The sequence below is a fragment of the Oncorhynchus tshawytscha genome, linkage group LG13, assembly GCF_018296145.1.
Source record: "Oncorhynchus tshawytscha isolate Ot180627B linkage group LG13, Otsh_v2.0, whole genome shotgun sequence".
Classification (NCBI taxonomy): Eukaryota; Metazoa; Chordata; class Actinopteri; order Salmoniformes; family Salmonidae; genus Oncorhynchus; species Oncorhynchus tshawytscha.
This window is the reverse complement of record NC_056441.1, coordinates 46,768,105-46,785,956: the sequence shown is the minus strand read 5'-3', so window position 1 is coordinate 46,785,956 and position 17,852 is coordinate 46,768,105. Positions and strand designations below refer to the sequence as shown.

General features: G+C 40.8%; 1 protein-coding gene across 1 annotated transcript; it reads right to left on the bottom strand.

The window, feature by feature from the left end:
- Positions 1-216: 216 nt before the first annotated feature.
- On the bottom strand, positions 217-10,958 carry rpl35a (ribosomal protein L35a). Its single transcript, XM_024442005.2, has 5 exons — positions 10,882-10,958; positions 10,375-10,414; positions 5,687-5,839; positions 4,610-4,754; positions 217-284 (listed from the first exon to the last, which is right to left on the bottom strand). Exons 2-5 carry the CDS (start codon positions 10,383-10,385, stop codon positions 261-263), a joined length of 333 nt encoding a protein of 110 aa, XP_024297773.1. The 5' UTR covers positions 10,386-10,414; positions 10,882-10,958; the 3' UTR covers positions 217-260.
- Between the last annotated feature and the right edge of the window lie 6,894 nt (positions 10,959-17,852).

Genomic DNA, 17,852 nt, shown 5'->3' with positions numbered 1-17,852 from the left:
TCCAGCACTATTCAGGAAGCACAACAGTAACTTGTTTATGTGTAAAAACACTTGACTGGTCAAGAAAGAATGAAGGTTAACTAAACAATAAATATTGTAAAGCCCTGAAAATAACATCATTCGAAAATGTGTTCACCCCTCCCCCATGCCATGCTACCGTAGAGGCCAGTGATGGATTCCCACCCTCCCAACTGCCAAGAGATCACAGAACACCAATTGTGGACCTGACTTGTTTATTGTATGTACACAAAAACAGCACATTACACACGAGATGGGTACAGCATCTGAAAGACAAAAGCAGAGAGAGCAGTGAGTGGAGTTCATAGGCACCAAATCAATACAAACCACAGCAATACAGTGAGTGGGAAATTGGCTCTTCCAGATGTTTTTCCAAGTACTTGCCCAATATGTATTGGTCATGTAGGAAAGGTGGAGAGGGTAAGTTTTAAAATGGGGCCTACATCATTCTTATCACTAAAAACAATCCATTAAGTAGCATTTAAATAAACCTAATGAAAAGGTTAGTGATTTCTTTGCTTTAACTTTTGTAAGGAAAACAGATCCTTTATTTTTCAGCAGTGGGTTTCCCACAGCGTTTGTAGCTTCAGTAGTACGTTGTTTCTCCCCACAACAATAATAAGTAGTGCCCCACGGTGTAACGCTGCCAATGAAACATTTCAAGGAAACTGACGTGCCTTTCAGGGAAATCCTACCCTTTCTCAACATAAAATGTATGATCTACAACACCACCCCAACATCTGAAAACTTCATTTTTTATTAGCACCTCCCAGCTGGCCTCATACACAACCAGTCACTGGACATGTCCGAATACCCATACAAGTGTACTATATACTTCAACTGCATACTCGTTTTGGCGTTTGATGTAGTAGAATTAACTAGTCTTTACCAACTCCCATGCCTTGACAACAGCCGATAAGCAGCGCATATGGGGCGGCAGATAGCCTAGTGGTTAGAGCGTTGGACTAGTAACCGAATGTTTGCAAGATCAAAATCTGCCTAGTTAAATAACTGTAAAATAAATAAAAAATATATACACTCACACAATTTAGTACCCTACAGGGCTTGACAATTAACTTTTGCCACTTGTCCAGAGGACAGAATTTTATTTTTAAAACTTGTCCACTAACCCTAACCCCCCAAAAATGGTCCGCAATACAATTTTTACATCATTGTATGATGCAGGGAACCACTTTCCTACTATTTCACATAGGAAATCAGACAAAAATGAAGGCTACACTCTGCTTATTGGATTTGCATATTCAAGCCTGTCTCAAAATACAACAACTGCCCCTTTAAAACCCCTGGAGTCGATTGATGGACCAGTGCGTCAATCAAAAAAAAAACACTAACAAATCCGTCAGTTTAAGTTAGACATGTTTCTTTGAACGGGCTGTGTCTCAATTCGCATCCGCCAATGGCAGCCTTCCACATCTGCAGTGGAAGGCAGCCGAGCAAAAGCAGTGTTTGTCAGACTGAGGAGTCCTAAAAATAAGCATTTTCACGAAAACGTATACTGTATGAACAGTTTGGCCTACAAAACTATTATGACTACTATATGGAAAATGGGAGACTCACAAACACAATGGTGTCCTCAGTTTTGCTCTATGACCCCCACAAGTGTCACGGGACTCATTTTAAGGTTACAGTTAAAAGAATAATAAATGGAAGTATTGAGGTAGTTTTGTGCCTAACCAAAAAAGGGTTGTTAACCTCTTGAGCTTATGGCTCAATACTGCCCCCGTTGGAGGAAGTGCGTGCCCATAGTAAACTGAAAATATTTTTTTCCAAAATTGCTAATATATGCATATAATAATAATTATTGAATAGAAAACACTCTAAAGTTTCTAAAACCGTTTAAATTATGTCTGTATGTAAAGCAGAACTCTCAGGGCAGCCTTTCTCCCAAACTCTCTTGTCAAGAGAAAAGTTGGGTCAACTTTGACGTCATCGCCCCCACCCTTCCCAGGCAGCTACCGATCTGGGAACAGTATGTATTTGTTCAGCGCGATGTCTGCTTTCAATTGGCACGTTCATTGTTTGAATTTCGCACTCCCTCATCCTTTGGCGGGCGAAAATGCCCGGTTCACTCTCACATACATGCACTCTATTGCGCGCGGCCGATTTGGGGAACGTTCTTTTCCAATAGACACCAGTTGAAGCCGGTTCGTTTGTTTGCGATTATCATTGTTTTACATGATAAAAACATCATTTTGCTCGATTCTGCACTTAGTTTGACCAGTTTAGTCGACATATAATATGTAATTTTGAAGTTTGATTGCGCAAGAGTGCGGGACCAGAAGGAGCAGAAGTTATTTTGGGTGCATTTCAGCTGAAGCTGTTAGCATATGCTAATACAAAGACGCACAACTTGAAACCAAACGATGTATTGGGTAAGTATGACTCCTTCTACGTCTTCTGATCGAAGAACATCAAAGGTAAGGGAATATTTATGTGGTTATTTTGGGTTTCTGTGGACTCCAAACGTAGAGGAGACACTGCTAATATCTGAGCGCCGACTCATAGCATAGACTAGTGAACGAATTCTGTAACGTTAAAAATAAATGTAACACAGCGGTTGTATTAAGAAGAAGTGTATCTTTGTAACTATATGTAGAACATGTATATTTAGTCATGTTTATTGCTTGTTATCTGACGTTATCTGTCCGAGCTATCATAATTTCTCCGGACATTTTGAGTAGCATTTTTTGAAATGTCGTCATTGTAAACAGAGATTTATGGATATTAATGGCATATTATTGAAAAAAAAAAAAATGTACTGTGTAACATGTAATATTACTGTCATCTGATGAAGATTTTCAAAAGGTTAGTGAATTATTTATTTTTTAATCCTACTTTTAAATTTTATATTTTCTGGGACAAAATGGCCGCCGTTTGCCTTTTGTTTCGGTGGTGGTCTAATATAAATGTGTGCTATGTTTTCGCCGTAAAACATTTTAGAAATCTGACTTGCTGGGTAGATGAACAAGGTGTTTATCTTTCATTTGAGCTATTGGACTTGTGTAGGTGTGGAGGTTAAATATGTCTAAGAATATTTTTTCACATTTTGTGTTATGCTAATGAGCTTGAGCCGTAGTCACGATCCCGGATCCGGGATGGGTAGCATCAAGAGGTTAAATAGTGTAAAGAAATTACATTTAAAAAATCCTGAGCTTTCTTATATCTCCTAGATATAGGACAGAAACAAACTTGTTCCTAAGATTATTTGACTGTCTTTTACCATTTATTAATGTTTTATTCAATGCATTTCTATAGACTACAGTAGTAAAAGCCAAATTCAATATTTTATCAAATAATTTTGGGCTACCTAAAGGGGTGCTAAAATTGAACATCAAATAGCTAAACGATCCACAGTATGACCATCTTAAAACAATTCCGTAAAATAATTCCCTCCAAGCTCAAAATTAGCGGCGTTCCGTCGTCCCTGGGACAAAAAAACAACAACATTCGAAAGACTGGAACGACAGATACAAAATTCATAGAACTATGTAAAATTTTAAAAGCAATGAGGCTGATGCAACAGATTAGACAGTTTATCTTAAAGTATTGATCAAGTTTAAATTTCTTCATATTATAAGCCAATGCACACAATGCACACATTGGCTGTGCGAGAATGTTCCAAAATGCAATTAGCAGGAAAACACTGTCCTTCAGTCTCTGGTCATGAGCATTTGATCTAAATGAACCATGCCTCGAGTATGTCGAATGAATCAAGCTTTTTGACATTAATGATAATTAACCCTCCTTACATTTTTCAAACATGACTGGCGTTTAGCCTTCAATCTATATTCTTTCAACATGTCGAGCCCTGCGCTGGTATGGGTATTCGGACATGGCCACTGTCTGCAGCCCAGAACCGGACTGCAGCGAGACTGGGCAGGTTAATAAGCTGCAGGAAACAGTGGGATTCTATCTTTCATAGTCAAAAAGATTGAAAACAAGTTACACAATGATCGAGAGATACTGAAGACATCTAGAGTGCATCATGTGATTTTAAACAACTATGGGCAGGTAAAGTGTAGTAAAGTGATTTGCCTGCTCAAAGGTGGTTAAAAAACAAATGTGCCAAACCAACCAAATTTGGGAAATGAAGCACTTTGCCATTCTACAAGTTATTTGTAATGGATGTTGCATACAAAGTCACATACTTTTCATCCAAAGTTTAAACCAATGAACAGAAGGCCTTTCCCCTGACAAAATATTTTTTAAGAGGGGATCTGGAATTACATGGTAGTTCCTTGAACTAACAAAAGTTAAAGTATATCTAAATTCATTCCTAAAGTACCTCTGATATTAGACATTGTTATTCAAGCCCTACAAAAAGCACACCTGAATTAAGTAATCAAAAGTCTACAGATTAGCTGTGTAGTTTAAAATCGGGTAGGGTTGGATAAAATATTCTACACTGTTGGCTCGCAGCACTTCCTTTGAGCTGTATTAGTTTTTGCTCGAACCCAGCACAGTGCAAAAAAAGGGCTGTGCAGGGCTAGAACAAAACTGGACTGCCTGCTGGGTCTGGAAAAAACCTTGCGCTTATCATCAGCGGAGAGCAGAAGAAGGTACCACTCACCACTCTGACTCTGTGTCCCATGGCCTTTGCTGGGAGGTTACTGCTGAACTTGGCCCGCACCATTCCACTGTTGCCATGAGCACGCATGACTTTGCCCCAGATTACCCGCGTCTTGTTGGGCTTGCCACCAGGAGTCACTGTGTTCCTGATGAGATTGAAGGAGACAGTGAGCAGAATCTGTCTTGTGTCATGGAACTAAATTAAAACAAGAACAAATTAACTAAAAACAAGCTTGCTAGAAGGTGTGTGATGTGCATCCTGAGTGGACGCATGTTAAAGAGTGAGCGAGATATGTTGAAACCTCCTTTGGCTAGTCTTAAGTGCCACTTTGCAGGGTGGGGCCATGCTCCCAGAAGTTCCATGACATGTACGCTGAATGCAAAGTGACAGTGTGAAATATGTTTTTGTCCTACAAATCTTTAGTCTCTGAACAGTTGTGTTTTGTATCTTATCTCTTTAAATCGGTCTCTAATACTTGTTATATTCACTGAGTTGTCAAAGTAGGCTACTATTTCAACATTGTGTCAGGCCTAGTCTATACTAAATCTATTTGAGGTTATCTACATTTTGAAAGTCTCTGAATAGTTGTTTGCATTTTTACAGAAGTAAGAATAGCAGTCAATCAAATAGCCTACTTTGTGTGGGTTTTGAAATAGTTTCTGAATATTGTCCTCTGGTCACATTATAACATTTAAATATTACAAGTATAATATATTTGGTACATTTTAAGTGAGCAATTTAGTGACATTTACTCAAATTGTTATTAAAGAACAGGTTGTGCCAACTTGTAATTGTAATTTGAGAAAATGACCTATATCTTATTCTCAGTAATCTACAGCAGCATTCTATAATTCTATTGGGGTCCTGTTATTTTTGGGAAACTGTGTACATAGCGATTTAAATGTTATGTAAATGCCAGCTGAAAGTACCAGCAGCCCCAAGTCAAAGCAGGTCCACTGAGGCCATGTGACGCACTGGAGGCAGGCCATGGAGGTGGAAACGCAAAAGCCCGTATTTTTGTTAAACTACTGTGTTCTTAGTTGAAATTCGCAATGAAACAGAAGATGTAAAACTTACTTCTTAGCCTTGTAGACGTAAGCACAGCGCTTGCCTAGGTAGAAGTCAACCTCCTCCCGTGTGTACACTCCCTCCACCTTCAACAGGGCGGTGTGCTCCCGCTGGTTCCTTAGGCCGCGCTTGTACCCGGCAAAGATGGCCTTGCTCCACAGTCTGAAATATTAAAAGAATACATAAACCAGAGCACTCAACCGGTGTATCATCAGTCCCACATTCTGGAGCCATAGTAATCCAGTCAGCAGTCAGTCAACCATGTACCCTAAACACTCAGCAGAATCAAACAACTCACAATTAAACAAACTACATTTAAAATTCAGTATAAACTAGCTTGAAACATTTACCTTAGCAACAAAAAAAATCTTGGTCGACAGTCGTTGTCCTGTGCTATTGACCAATCGATTGGTCTAAATGTTTCAACATATATATACAGACACTGTTTCAATCAAATAAAAACAAAGCATCAGACAAGCTTAGTGTAAGCACACTGATTAATGATAATGGACACAAATGACTTAAAAGCCCAATGGTCACACTTAAAAAAGAAAAGGTGAGTGCCTGTGTGACTGGCGCAGGTTGTCTCGTTCTCCTCCCTACTGCAGCTAAAAGGCACCACAGCAAGTGTATATTGCGCTGGCTATGCTTTAGCTAAAACAATTTAAGCCATTTAGTTTGTTTCTTTGGTTATCGAAATCCTTAAATTGGTTTACAAAAAATATTTATTGCCTCAATCCTTGCTCTCTTTACGTGACCAATAGGGCTTGACCTTCAGTGCATTTGGAAAGTATTCAGATCCCTTGCCCTTTTCCACTTTGTTACATTACAGCCTTATTCTAAAATGGATTAAATACATCTTTCCCATCTCTCAATCTACACACAATTCCCCATAATGACAAAGCAAAAACAGGTTTTTAGAATGTGAAATATAACATTTACATAAGTATTCCGACCCTTTTACTCAGTACTTTGGTAAAGCACCTTGGGCAGCGATTACAGCCTTGAGTCTTCTTGGGTATGACGCTACAAGCTTGGCACAACTGTATTTGGGGAGTTTCTCCCATTCTTCTCTGCAGATCCTCTCAAGCTCTGTCAGTTTGGATGGGGAGTGTCGTTGCACAGCTATTTTCAAGTCTCTCCAGAGATGTTCGATCAGGTTCATGTTCTGTCCGGGCTCTAGCTTTGCCACTCCAGCGTTGTCTTGGCTGTGTTCTTAAGGGCATTGTCCTGTTGGAAGATGAACCTTAGGACTGGGGCTGAGCAGGTTTTCATCAAGGATCTCTGTACTTTGCTCTGTTTATCTTTCTCTCGATCCCGACTAGTCTCCCAGTCCCTGAAAAACATCCCCCACAGCTGCTGCCACCACCATGCTTCACCGCAAGGATGGTGCCACCAGAAGTAACTTATGGCATTCAGGCCAAGGAGTTCAATATTGGTTTCATCAGACCAGAGAATCTTGTTTCTCATGATCTGAGAGTCCTTTAGGTGCCGTTTGGCAAACGTCAAGCGGGCAGTCATGTGCCTTTTACTGATGAGTGGCTTCCTTCTGGCCACTCTACCATAAAGGCCTAATTGGTGGAGAGCTGCAACAATGGTTGTCCTTCTGGAAGGTTCTCCCATCTCCACACACGAACTCTGGAGCTCAGTCAGAGTGCCCATCGGGTTCTTGGTCACCTCCGTGACCAAGGCCCTTCTCCCCTGATTGCTCAGTTTAGCTGGGCAGCCAGCTCTAGGAAAAGCCTTGGTGGTTCTAAACTTATTCCAATTAAGAATAATGGAGGCCATTGTGTTCTTGGGGACCTTATATGCTGCAAATATTTTTTTGGTACTCTTCCCCAGATCTGTGCCTCGACACAATCCTGTCTCGGAACTCTATGGACAATTGCTTCGACTTAATGGCCGTTTTTTGCTGTCAGCTCAATATTGAGTCTCAGGTTTGAATACTTATGAAAGCAAGGCAAAAAAATTTATTAATAAATTTGCAAACATTTCTAAAAACCTGTTTTCCCTTTGTCATTATGGGATATCACTAAATTAGTTATAACACAGTAATGTCGACAGCAAAATGGATGCGGAGGACGAGAAACTAACAAGCTAATGTTTACTTGTTGCTCAGGGGGTAAAATGGGAAGTCAGATCTGTGTTAGACATTTGGGGCGGCAGGGTAGCCTAGTGGTTAGAGCGTTGGACTAGTAACCGACAAAGTAACTGACAAAGTACAAATCTGTCGTTCTGCCCCTGAACAGGCAGTTAACCCGCTGTTCCTAGGCCGTCATTGAAAATAAGAATTTGTTCTTAACTGACTTGCCTAGTTAAATAAAGGTTTTTAAAAAACGTTTGACTTAGTTGTGAAAAAAAAAGGTGAAATAAAAAAGGCTAAACTAGTCAAGTCGGTTAAGAACAAATTCTTATTTACAATGACGGCCTACAGGGGAACAGTGGGTGGGCAGAACGACAGAGTTTTACCTTGTGAGCTCAGGGATTTGGTCCAGCAACCTTTCGGTTACTGACGCAATGCTCTAACCACTAGGATACCAGTCTGTTGTAATGTGGGCAACAAGAAATTTTGCAAAGCCTTTATTACAACATAGCAAAGATTAAACAGCCAAATCTGTGGAATTACTTTATCCTAGGCTTTTTGCCACGGAACCAGTAGGCTACTAAACACTCAAACAGGCAACAGAAGCAAGAGCCATCTTATTTCTGTAGATAGTTTGGACACCTACTCATGCAAAGGTTCTTATTTCCACAATTTTTTGTTTAAGGACTATTTGACCAAGGGGTGATGAGTGCTGCATCAGATGATCTAGCCGCCACAATCACCCGACCTCAGCCCAACTGAGCTGTTTTGGGATGAGTTGGACTGCAGAGGTTAGGAAAAGCAACCAACAAGTGCTCAGCATGTGGGAACTCCTTCAAGACTGTTGGAATTGCATTCCAGGTGAAGCTGGTAGAGAGAATGCCAAGAGTGTGGAAAGCTGTCAAAGGCAAAGGGTGGCTACTTTAAAGAATCTCAAATATATTTAGATTTGTTTAAGGGATGCACGATATATCGCTAAGCATATCAGAATCGGACGATATTAGCTAAAAATGCCAACATCGCTCCGATGTCCAGTTTAACGCTGATGAGCAAAACCAATGTCAAAGCTGACGTGCATACCTATATAACGTAGGCCCATGACCTAATAACGCCACGACAAATAGAGCGACATGCGCATCACCGCATTCCTAACCTAGCCAAAAATGTCTGCTGTGTGGATCGAGCAGTCAACAAGTGCAGCAGTCATTTGAAAAAGTAATAACATTTCAGCGAGACAACGCAAAGGCTAAATCCTTTAACGCCAAGATAATGGAAATCATTGCCTTTGACAATCAACCGTTCTCTGCCTAGGATGAGGTTGGCTTTCGCCGAATGGTCGAGCACTGGTACACACTAGCAAGTAGGCGCTATTTTTCAGATGTTGCCCTACCGGTGTCACACAATACTGTTGAAACGCACATCCATGAGCTACTTGGTTTGGGCATCACTGCTATTAGCTTCACAACTGACATTTGGACCAGCCTTTTTGAAATCTGACATGTTGGCTGGATTCACAACAGGTGTAGCATTAATTTGCTATCTTGCATGTGTGATTTAATGAAAGTTAGATTTTTATAGTCATTTATTTGAATTTGGCGCTCTGCATTTTCCCTGGCTTTTGGCCAGGTGGGACGCTCCACATATCCCAGAGAGGTTAACTGACTTGCCTAGTTAAATAAATAAGCATTAGGCTATTGATTATAGACATAAATAAATTGGGGTTTCCACTGTCCTCAATTGTCTTAGACAATTACATGTTGATCACACTGCTTGCGGCACGTGTGCAAGTGTTGCAAAATAAATTAACAAACATATTTTTTCAATCATTGCACCCACACTGCTCGCGAGCGTCTGCCCTACCAGGCGCAAAAATAGAGGTTGCTTCTATTTGTGGCGAAGAACGCACTTGCAAGTCCTGCCTCTCATCTCCTCATTGGCTTTTAGAAGCATTTGCGCACATGCCATCTCCTCATTGGTTATACCCACGTGGGTGACTGAAAGATGAATGGAGGTCAGTGGTGGTAATACACTGTATGGAAGTTAGTTGCCAATCGCCATATAATGTCCAAAAGAAAAAGCCTGGAAGGAGATCTGACTAGAAACAATTCGGTTGACTGTTTAATGTGTGGATTAATAGTCGGTGTATAGGATTTTGTGCATTTCATTTTAAAATAATGTTTATATCCCAAGACAAATTAGCTTACGTAAATTGAATGGTTTTCGACCTGTCCCCAAATTAATATAATTGGTTCAGAGATTGTTTTGATATTTCAACCTGCATGTTGTGATCGCGTTTGGTGTGGGGGGACAAAATCAAATTTGGCACAAGCGTCCGGTTTGGGTAAGCACATTTGTTAGAAAATAATATTTAGTGTTACACCATTCATTTTTACATAATCTATACTATTTCAGTACCACATATCTTGTTGATGGCCTGTGCCACCCACAATGCATTAGTCCACTGAGACAGGCGAGAATCAGACAGGGGTCTTGCTCACCATAGAAAAATATGCTCGACTAAAGAAATCTCGGTCGACCAACAGCCTATCAACCAAATGGGGTCAGCCCTAAACAACTCAGTATCATTAGTGGTAGGCTAACATTGGCTACTCACCTTCCTGGCATCTTGAGTCTATTCCCAGGCACGGAAAAACCTAATGAGAAAAAATGTAATGTAGTATGGTCTCGACGTGAACGTGATAACTTAGAACACTACATAGCTTACGTTAGCTAGCTACAAAAACGTTAAAGACTAGGACATTGACGAGATCTCATTGGGTCTAGATGGCTGTCGCTAACTAGCCACAGTGGCAGTGTTTGTCCGTTAAATCACCAACACACAAAATAAGGGAATACTGTTGTATCCTAATTAACATTGAAATACTTAGGCTAACTAGAGATGCATTTCGTTAACCACATCCCTGCAGTCCGGCGCTTGCCCATTAGTTTCGTAAAACTATCCAAGTTATATCTTTGTCATCACACCCTCTCGGACTCAAAAACCAGACTACATGACAAGCGTAAGTATATTTATCGTTAAAATGACGTACATTTATGCCCAAAGTAGACTTAATAACGTTGACATTTCGATTTTAGAAAATTGACTTTTTATATTTCTCACCTGCACTGTAAGAAAAATGGAGGAAAAGGAAGTCGGAACGGAATGCTGGGAAATGTACGTAGTCGGTGACGACAGAGGCGCATGATTGTGATTGGTATTCCGGCTCTTTTCAGTGAGCCGGCTTGTTCGGCTCAGCTCACCAAAATGAGCCGTCTCTCTTGGCTCTCAAACGGCTCTTTAAAAAAAAACATGTTTTGTATTTTTTCAAGTCAAACAGTTTGGGGTAGTTTGACTATGATTGGTGTTAAACAATTCGAATTAAATTATTAAATGAAAACATACTCTACCTTAACCACAATGTATTTAAAAATGCATTGGTTTGTTATGAAAAAGAATGCTATTAAACATTTGCATTTAATGTATAACTTTTTAATGTATATAAACAAAGTGCGTATAAATCTAACCATTCTAAATGAATACAATCTGAACAGCATAATAGAATATTGCACCATATCAAAGAAAAATACATAACAATTTGCAAAATTGCAGCATCCCACAAATTGAAATAAACGTAAAAAAGAAGGATGCTATTACACATGTGCATTTAAGGTAATTTAAAAAAATGTATATAAACAAAGTGCATATAAATGTAACAATTCAATATGAGTGTGTCTAGGGTTTCTGGTATGATGGTGTTGATGTGAGCCATGACCAGCCTTTCAAAGCACTTCATGGCTACAGATGTGAGTGCTGTGGGTCGTGTTTTTGGGCACAGGGCCTATGGTGGTTTGCTTGAAACATATTGGTAATACAGACTCAGACAGGGACATGTTGAAAATGCCAGTGAAGACACTTGCCAGTTGGTCAGCACATGCTCCGAGTACACGTCCTGGTAATCCGTTTGGCCCCGCGGCCTTGTGAATGTTGCGTCGGAGCCAGTGTAGTACGATTCAATCTTAATCCTGTATTGACGCTTTGCCTGTTTGATGGTTCGTCGGAGAGCATAGCGTGATTTCTTATAATCGTCCGGGTTAGAGTCCCAATCCTTGAAAGCGGCAGCCCTTTAGGTCAGTGCGGATGTTTCCTGTAATCCATGGCTTCTGGTTGGGGTACGAGTGTACGGTCACTGTCGGGACGACGTCATCGATGCACTGATTGATGAACCCAGTGACTGATGTGGTGTACTCCTCAATGCCATCAGAAGAATCCGGGAACATATTCCAGTCTGTGCTAGCAAAACAATCCTGTAGCTTAGCATCTGCGTCATCTTAACACTTCCTTATTGGCCAAGTCACTGGTGCTTCCTGCTTTAGTTTTTGCTTGTAAGCAGGAATCCGGAGGATAGAATTATGGTCAGATTTGACAAATGGAGGGTGAGGAAGATCTTGTACGCATCTCTGTGTGTGGAGTATCGGTGGTCCAGAGTTATTTTCCCTCTGGTTGCACATGCTGGTAGAAATTAGGTAAAACGGATTTAAGTTTCTCTGCATTAAAGTCCCCGGCCACTAGGAGCGCCGCCTCTGGGTGAAAGGAAAGGGGGATACCAAGTCAATTATACAACTGAATGCCTTCAACTGAAATGTGTAACCCAGCCCCTCTGAATCACAGAGATGCGGGGGGTTGCCTTAATCAACATCCATGTCTTCGGAGCCCAGGGAACAGTGGGTTAACTGCCTTGTTCGTGGGCAGAATGACAGATTTTTACATTGTCACCTCGGGGATTTGATCCAGCTACCTTTCGGTTACTGGCACAACGCAGAGGCCATATCACTGTAAAATGCTGCACAGCCAATGCAGACATCAGATTAACCATGAAGAGCCATTAAGTCTTCTGTCTGGTGGTACATGTTCGTCACTGTCACCGACCGGGTAGAAAACATTTTGTAGAAAGTTGTTCCATATGCTAGCTAGTTTGCAACATTGCTGAACATTGAAGATAAAATGGGGGGGAAATTGAATTATGCTCTATACACAAATTATACAACAGGTGGGTCTAATCCTGAATGCTGATTGGTTAAAAGCACATTCCAGGTATCTATTCCACAAATGAACTCTGACGTTAAAATGCATATTTACTCTGTTCTATCGGACTGTGCAATCCACTGTCTCATCAGCCCAGCCAGGCACTTTATATTCACTATAAAAAGCATTTAGACATTCTCACATTTATTTTAGACTAACATTTAGTTTAACAGTGAAGAGTTGTATAAACCTTGCTGTATGTCTCTCGACATTTGCAACATCTCCTTCTGTCCCATAGTAATGAACGTGTCGGGACGAGACAGACAGGCGGGCTGCGTTTCTCAGCTGGTCGAAATCATGAATCTGCTGGCATCATGTTTATGGATATATACAAAGAAATGTCAATTGATTAAAGGTACATTTCAGTTTGAAAAGATTGTGGTCGATGTGGGGCGGCAGGTAGCCAAGTGGTTAGAGCATTGGGCCAATAACGGAAAGAATGCTGGATCGAATCCCTGAGCTGACAAGGTAAAAATCTGTTGTGACACAAATGTCACTTGAAAACAGCTTAAACATTCTGGCTGTACTGTTTTACGTGACTGTAAGTTAGCCATAGTTGGCTAGCTAGCAAGCAATAAGAACGTTTCCAGCCAGTATGGAACATTTAGAACGAACGACTGGGTCGCGTTCATAGATACTGAGCGACAGGGTCGCGTCTCTAGCAACCGAACCGATAGCAGGAACGACCAGCCAGTTTGGGTAGCAACCCTAGATTTGTGTCGGGACTATATTTTGTTTGCTTGCTAGCCAACTACGACTAACTTACAGTCATGTCAAAGTATGAACCTTATCGCCTCTAAAATGTAAATAAAACACTATAAAGAGTTTATATAATGTGTCATTACATACCTATTTGAAGGTTTGTGTCGAATTTGAAATTGGGTTTTTAGGGCAGTGCTAAAGTGATCTTAGAAGTAAACAGCGGCTTTGAGAATGATGATCGCATGCAATGATGACGAAAAAAATGACGAGGTATCCCCCTTACCCCCGTCACTGTCCATTTCTTGTTTTTAAACGATGAGAAGTGCTACACCTGGTGGAGAGAGATTGTAAGAAAGAGATAGTTGCTTTATGCCTGCTGTACGTTACGGCATGTCACGATGTAACGGAGGGTCCGTTTTTTGAACTTTTCTCCAATAGTATAGAGCCATTACCATGTCGATCAACGCTTGAATAGAAACATAGTTCACATCCCAGATTTTGAAGTCAACACAGTTGCTACAGTCCCATTATTTTTCTTTGCAGCCTCGCATGAATGTTGCAGTTGTGCACATTTGTACGGAATGGGGTGAGCCGAGACGAATATATCATCCAAACACCGGCTTCGAGGGCATTATCCCTTAAATAGTCGATGAAGGCATTACAGCTCCTCTGCGTTAACACTAATTTACCAAAGAAAAGAGACGTTTTGGTAAATGTTTAGTGTAAATGTTTAGGACTTGCAGCCCATCATGCGTATAAAAAACTAGAACCAAGTTCTATTTTAGCACCTGGCTACGCAGACGATCGTGAGTTTGGATGACATGATTGATATGTACATTTTATTTTGCATTTTGTCATTGTACTCTTCCTGAACAGACAGACAGCGAGTGTGGATAGTTGTTCAAAGCATTCCATCTTGATGCATGACAAGCGCATTACGAAACATTAGTGCACACATACATTTCGAACGTGCAGGGTGGCACCTGCCACGGCCATTGTGCAGTTCTTTGCGCAGTCTGGAGGCCTCTTCCTTGTTCCTGTAGCCACAGCCATGGAGAAAGTGCTTACACATTGCAAAAACTTTTTTTTTACTCATCTAAAACCTTATCCCATGAACACTCTCAGTGCTGAGGAACTGTTGCGGTATTGAGTCCACCTTAATACTGGCCAATCCTATACACTCTTCACCCACAATATTCAGTGCTTGCTTGATAAAAACCTGTGACAAACCTGGAACTTCCTTCAAATACTTTGGTATTTTTCTGGGTGAATTACCTTGAAGACATACCAATTCTTTCCAAATTACCTCTTTGTATCCAAGACTTTGTTCCAGAAATAGTTGTAAGAGTGACCTTAAATCAAAGAATAATTGCTGCGACTCGTCATGCATTATGCAATACATTTGCAATCATACACTTTGTATGTGCAACATAAAATGGCTTTATCAGTTACTTCACTGTCAAGAAAAAACACTAACTGTATAAATGATCTAGCCTACAAATTGTCACCATGATCAACTAAAGATATTATTAAATGCATTCTACAATGTGAGCCTAGGACTTGTGCAACATTTGTCTACCTACTGTATATGATAAGTCTGAAGTTTGCAATGATTAATACTGGGATTAATAACAAACAATCAAACAACCTCTAGCTATATGGCCTATTGCAGTGACAAAAGTTAGCTGTAGATAGCTATGTTGTTCCAAGGTAGAGCACTTTAATGATGTGGTGATCACTTTCGTTGTTATCACAGCCGATGATGCACCAAAAAATGGTGCTTGTAGCGATTGAATTCCTATATCTGGCGGCTGATCATCTGTCTCAGGGTCCATGAATAGGCTTAGTCTCGACAGACTCTGCTTTCTTCAACAAACACTCATTTGGTACTTCTGGGGGTCGAGACAGCCGGCGATATATTTTTGTTCTAACTCTAGAATTTGCTCTATTACAAACAGGACAGACAATTCTTTCAACGTCATTGGCACTTCTTTTAAATTTGAGTAGAAGATTGGGACAGGACCACACCCTGCTTTTGAAAACCTATCACTCAGTGTGGCAGGTCCCGTTATCTCTTCTAAAGCCAATGTGTAGTCCGATTGCAATAAAGACGATTTACCTTGCAAAAGGTTGTTTGTTCCTGTTACAGCCATACACAAACACGGCACACATCAACATATTTTGATGGAGTTTTACTCTCCGATTTCATAGCCATTCTCATGCACTGTTGCTAAATTTAGAGTGCACCTTTGGTGCTCCATCCAAGCAAGGCATTTGGTTGGTTTGATGTGTTGTGTGGCGTCACTGATTTTCCACCGGGTTTCCACCATTTCTTTGCTGATTTTGTGCTATGGGCTTCCCGTTTCAGGGAAGCCTGTTTTTCAACGAAGCTAGGTGAAATCCAATAGAGCACAGAGTGAGACCCTTTTTATTTTCAAGTAGTGGTGGCAGCATCATGTTATGGTTATGCTTGTCAACGGCAGGGATGGGGGAGATTGTTAGGATAAAAATAAATATTAAAGGAGCAAAGCCCGCCTCAGTCTTCAGAAAAAGTAACCCTGGGATAGTATATAGTATTTTTCAGCAAGACAATTACACAAATGTTAATGCCAAGGACACACCAGAATAGCTCTCCAAGAGGTGATGAGTGTTCCTAAGTGCTCTATTCTCAGTCCTCAGTCAAATTTGCTTGAAAATCAGAGACATGGTTTGCGTATTGCTGTCCATCAATGATTCCCAACCAAATGTAAAATGAGCTTGAACAATTTTGACAAACAATGGATAATACCTTCCTAATATTTAGTTGCACCCCCTTTTACCCTCAGAACAGCCTCAATTTGTCAGTGCATGGACTCTACAAGGTGTAGAATACGTTCCGCATGAATGCTGGCCCATGTAGACTCCAAGGCTTACCACAGTTGTCAAGTTGGCTGGATGTCCTTTGGGTGGTGGACTATTCCTGATACACATAGGAAACTGTTGAGCATGAAAAAAACATGGTGTGCCTGACACCTACTTCCATACCCTGTTCAAAGGCACTTAAATATTTTGTCTTGCCCATTCACACTCTGAATGGCACACTTACACAATCCATGTATCAATTGACTCAAGGCTTAAAAATCCTTCTTTAAACCTGTCTCCTCCAGTTCACCTACACTGATTTAAGTGGATTTAACAGGTGACATCAATTAAGGATCATAGCTTTCACCTGGATTTACCTGGTCAGTCTGTCTGTCATGGAGCAGGTGTTCCTAATGTTTTGTACACTCAGTGGACGTTGCCCTAAGAGTTGAAAATGAAAATAATTCCCAGCTGTAATGGCTGCCAAAGGTGCTTCCAAATCAAATCAAATCAAATTTATTTATATAGCCCTTCGTACATCAGCTGATATCTCAAAGTGCTGTACAGAAACCCAGCCTAAAACCCCAAACAGCAAGCAATGCAGGTGTAGAAGCACTTCCACCAAGTATTAACTCTGGGGTGTGAAGACTTATCCAAGTATGATAAAACATTTTGAGGGGGTATCTTCAATAACTTTCTTTTACTTTGAAAAAGTTGAGTAGGTTATGTAGATCTGTAGGGGGAAAAAAATCTAATTTAATCCCTTTTTAGATTTAATTTTAAGGCAGCACTTGTTGATTGTGCCATCTCATTCTGTTCTGCTTTGAATATCTTTATAGATATGATAGGGTCAGACTACTCATGCTTACACATTGGGCCTGATTGCTGTCTGTGTGTATTGCAGGGAAAAGTTTCTTGAGGGTGTCAGATGTTGATGTCTTTGAAAATCGGGGTGAGAATTAGCCTCTCTGTTTCTCGATCTCGGGTAAATGCATTAAAGGACTGGCAACTTAAATAATATTTGGAGCAAACTCTCTTGATGTCGTCCCTTTAGCGACGGGAGGAAATGACTGCCCACCTGAAAGACCAACTACAGGAGATGAAGGCTAAGACTGGCCTGAAGAGGAAGTATGTGAAGAGCAGCGCGGAGCTGCTGGTGTACCAGGGACAGAAGATCAACACACTGAGAAGCATCTGGAGGATGAGATCAAGGTGTGAGTGTGTGTCTTTGTGGCACTGTCCAGAATAATTCCCTAGCTCCTAAGGCTGTGTTTACACAGGCAGCCCAATTCTGATCTTTTGCCCAATTAGTGGCAACCAAAAGACCAATGGCGAAAAATCTGAATTGGGCTACCTGTTTAAATGCAGCCTAAGCGCCTCATGCAGGGGCGGATTGGCCATCTGGCATATAGATGGGCTGGAATTTTTTTGTTGTTGGGTGGGCTGGTTGACATTGACACAAAAAT

Excerpts from the sequence above, each read along its gene's own strand:
- rpl35a (XM_024442005.2), bottom strand. Across the intron at positions 4,755-5,686 it reads TACGTCTACAAGGCTAAGAA|GAACACAGTGACTCCTGGTG; the intron begins GTAAGTTTTACA and ends CAATCTCATCAG. Across the intron at positions 285-4,609 it reads TGGGACACAGAGTCAGAGTG|ATGCTGTACCCATCTCGTGT; the intron begins GTGAGTGGTACC and ends TTTGTCTTTCAG.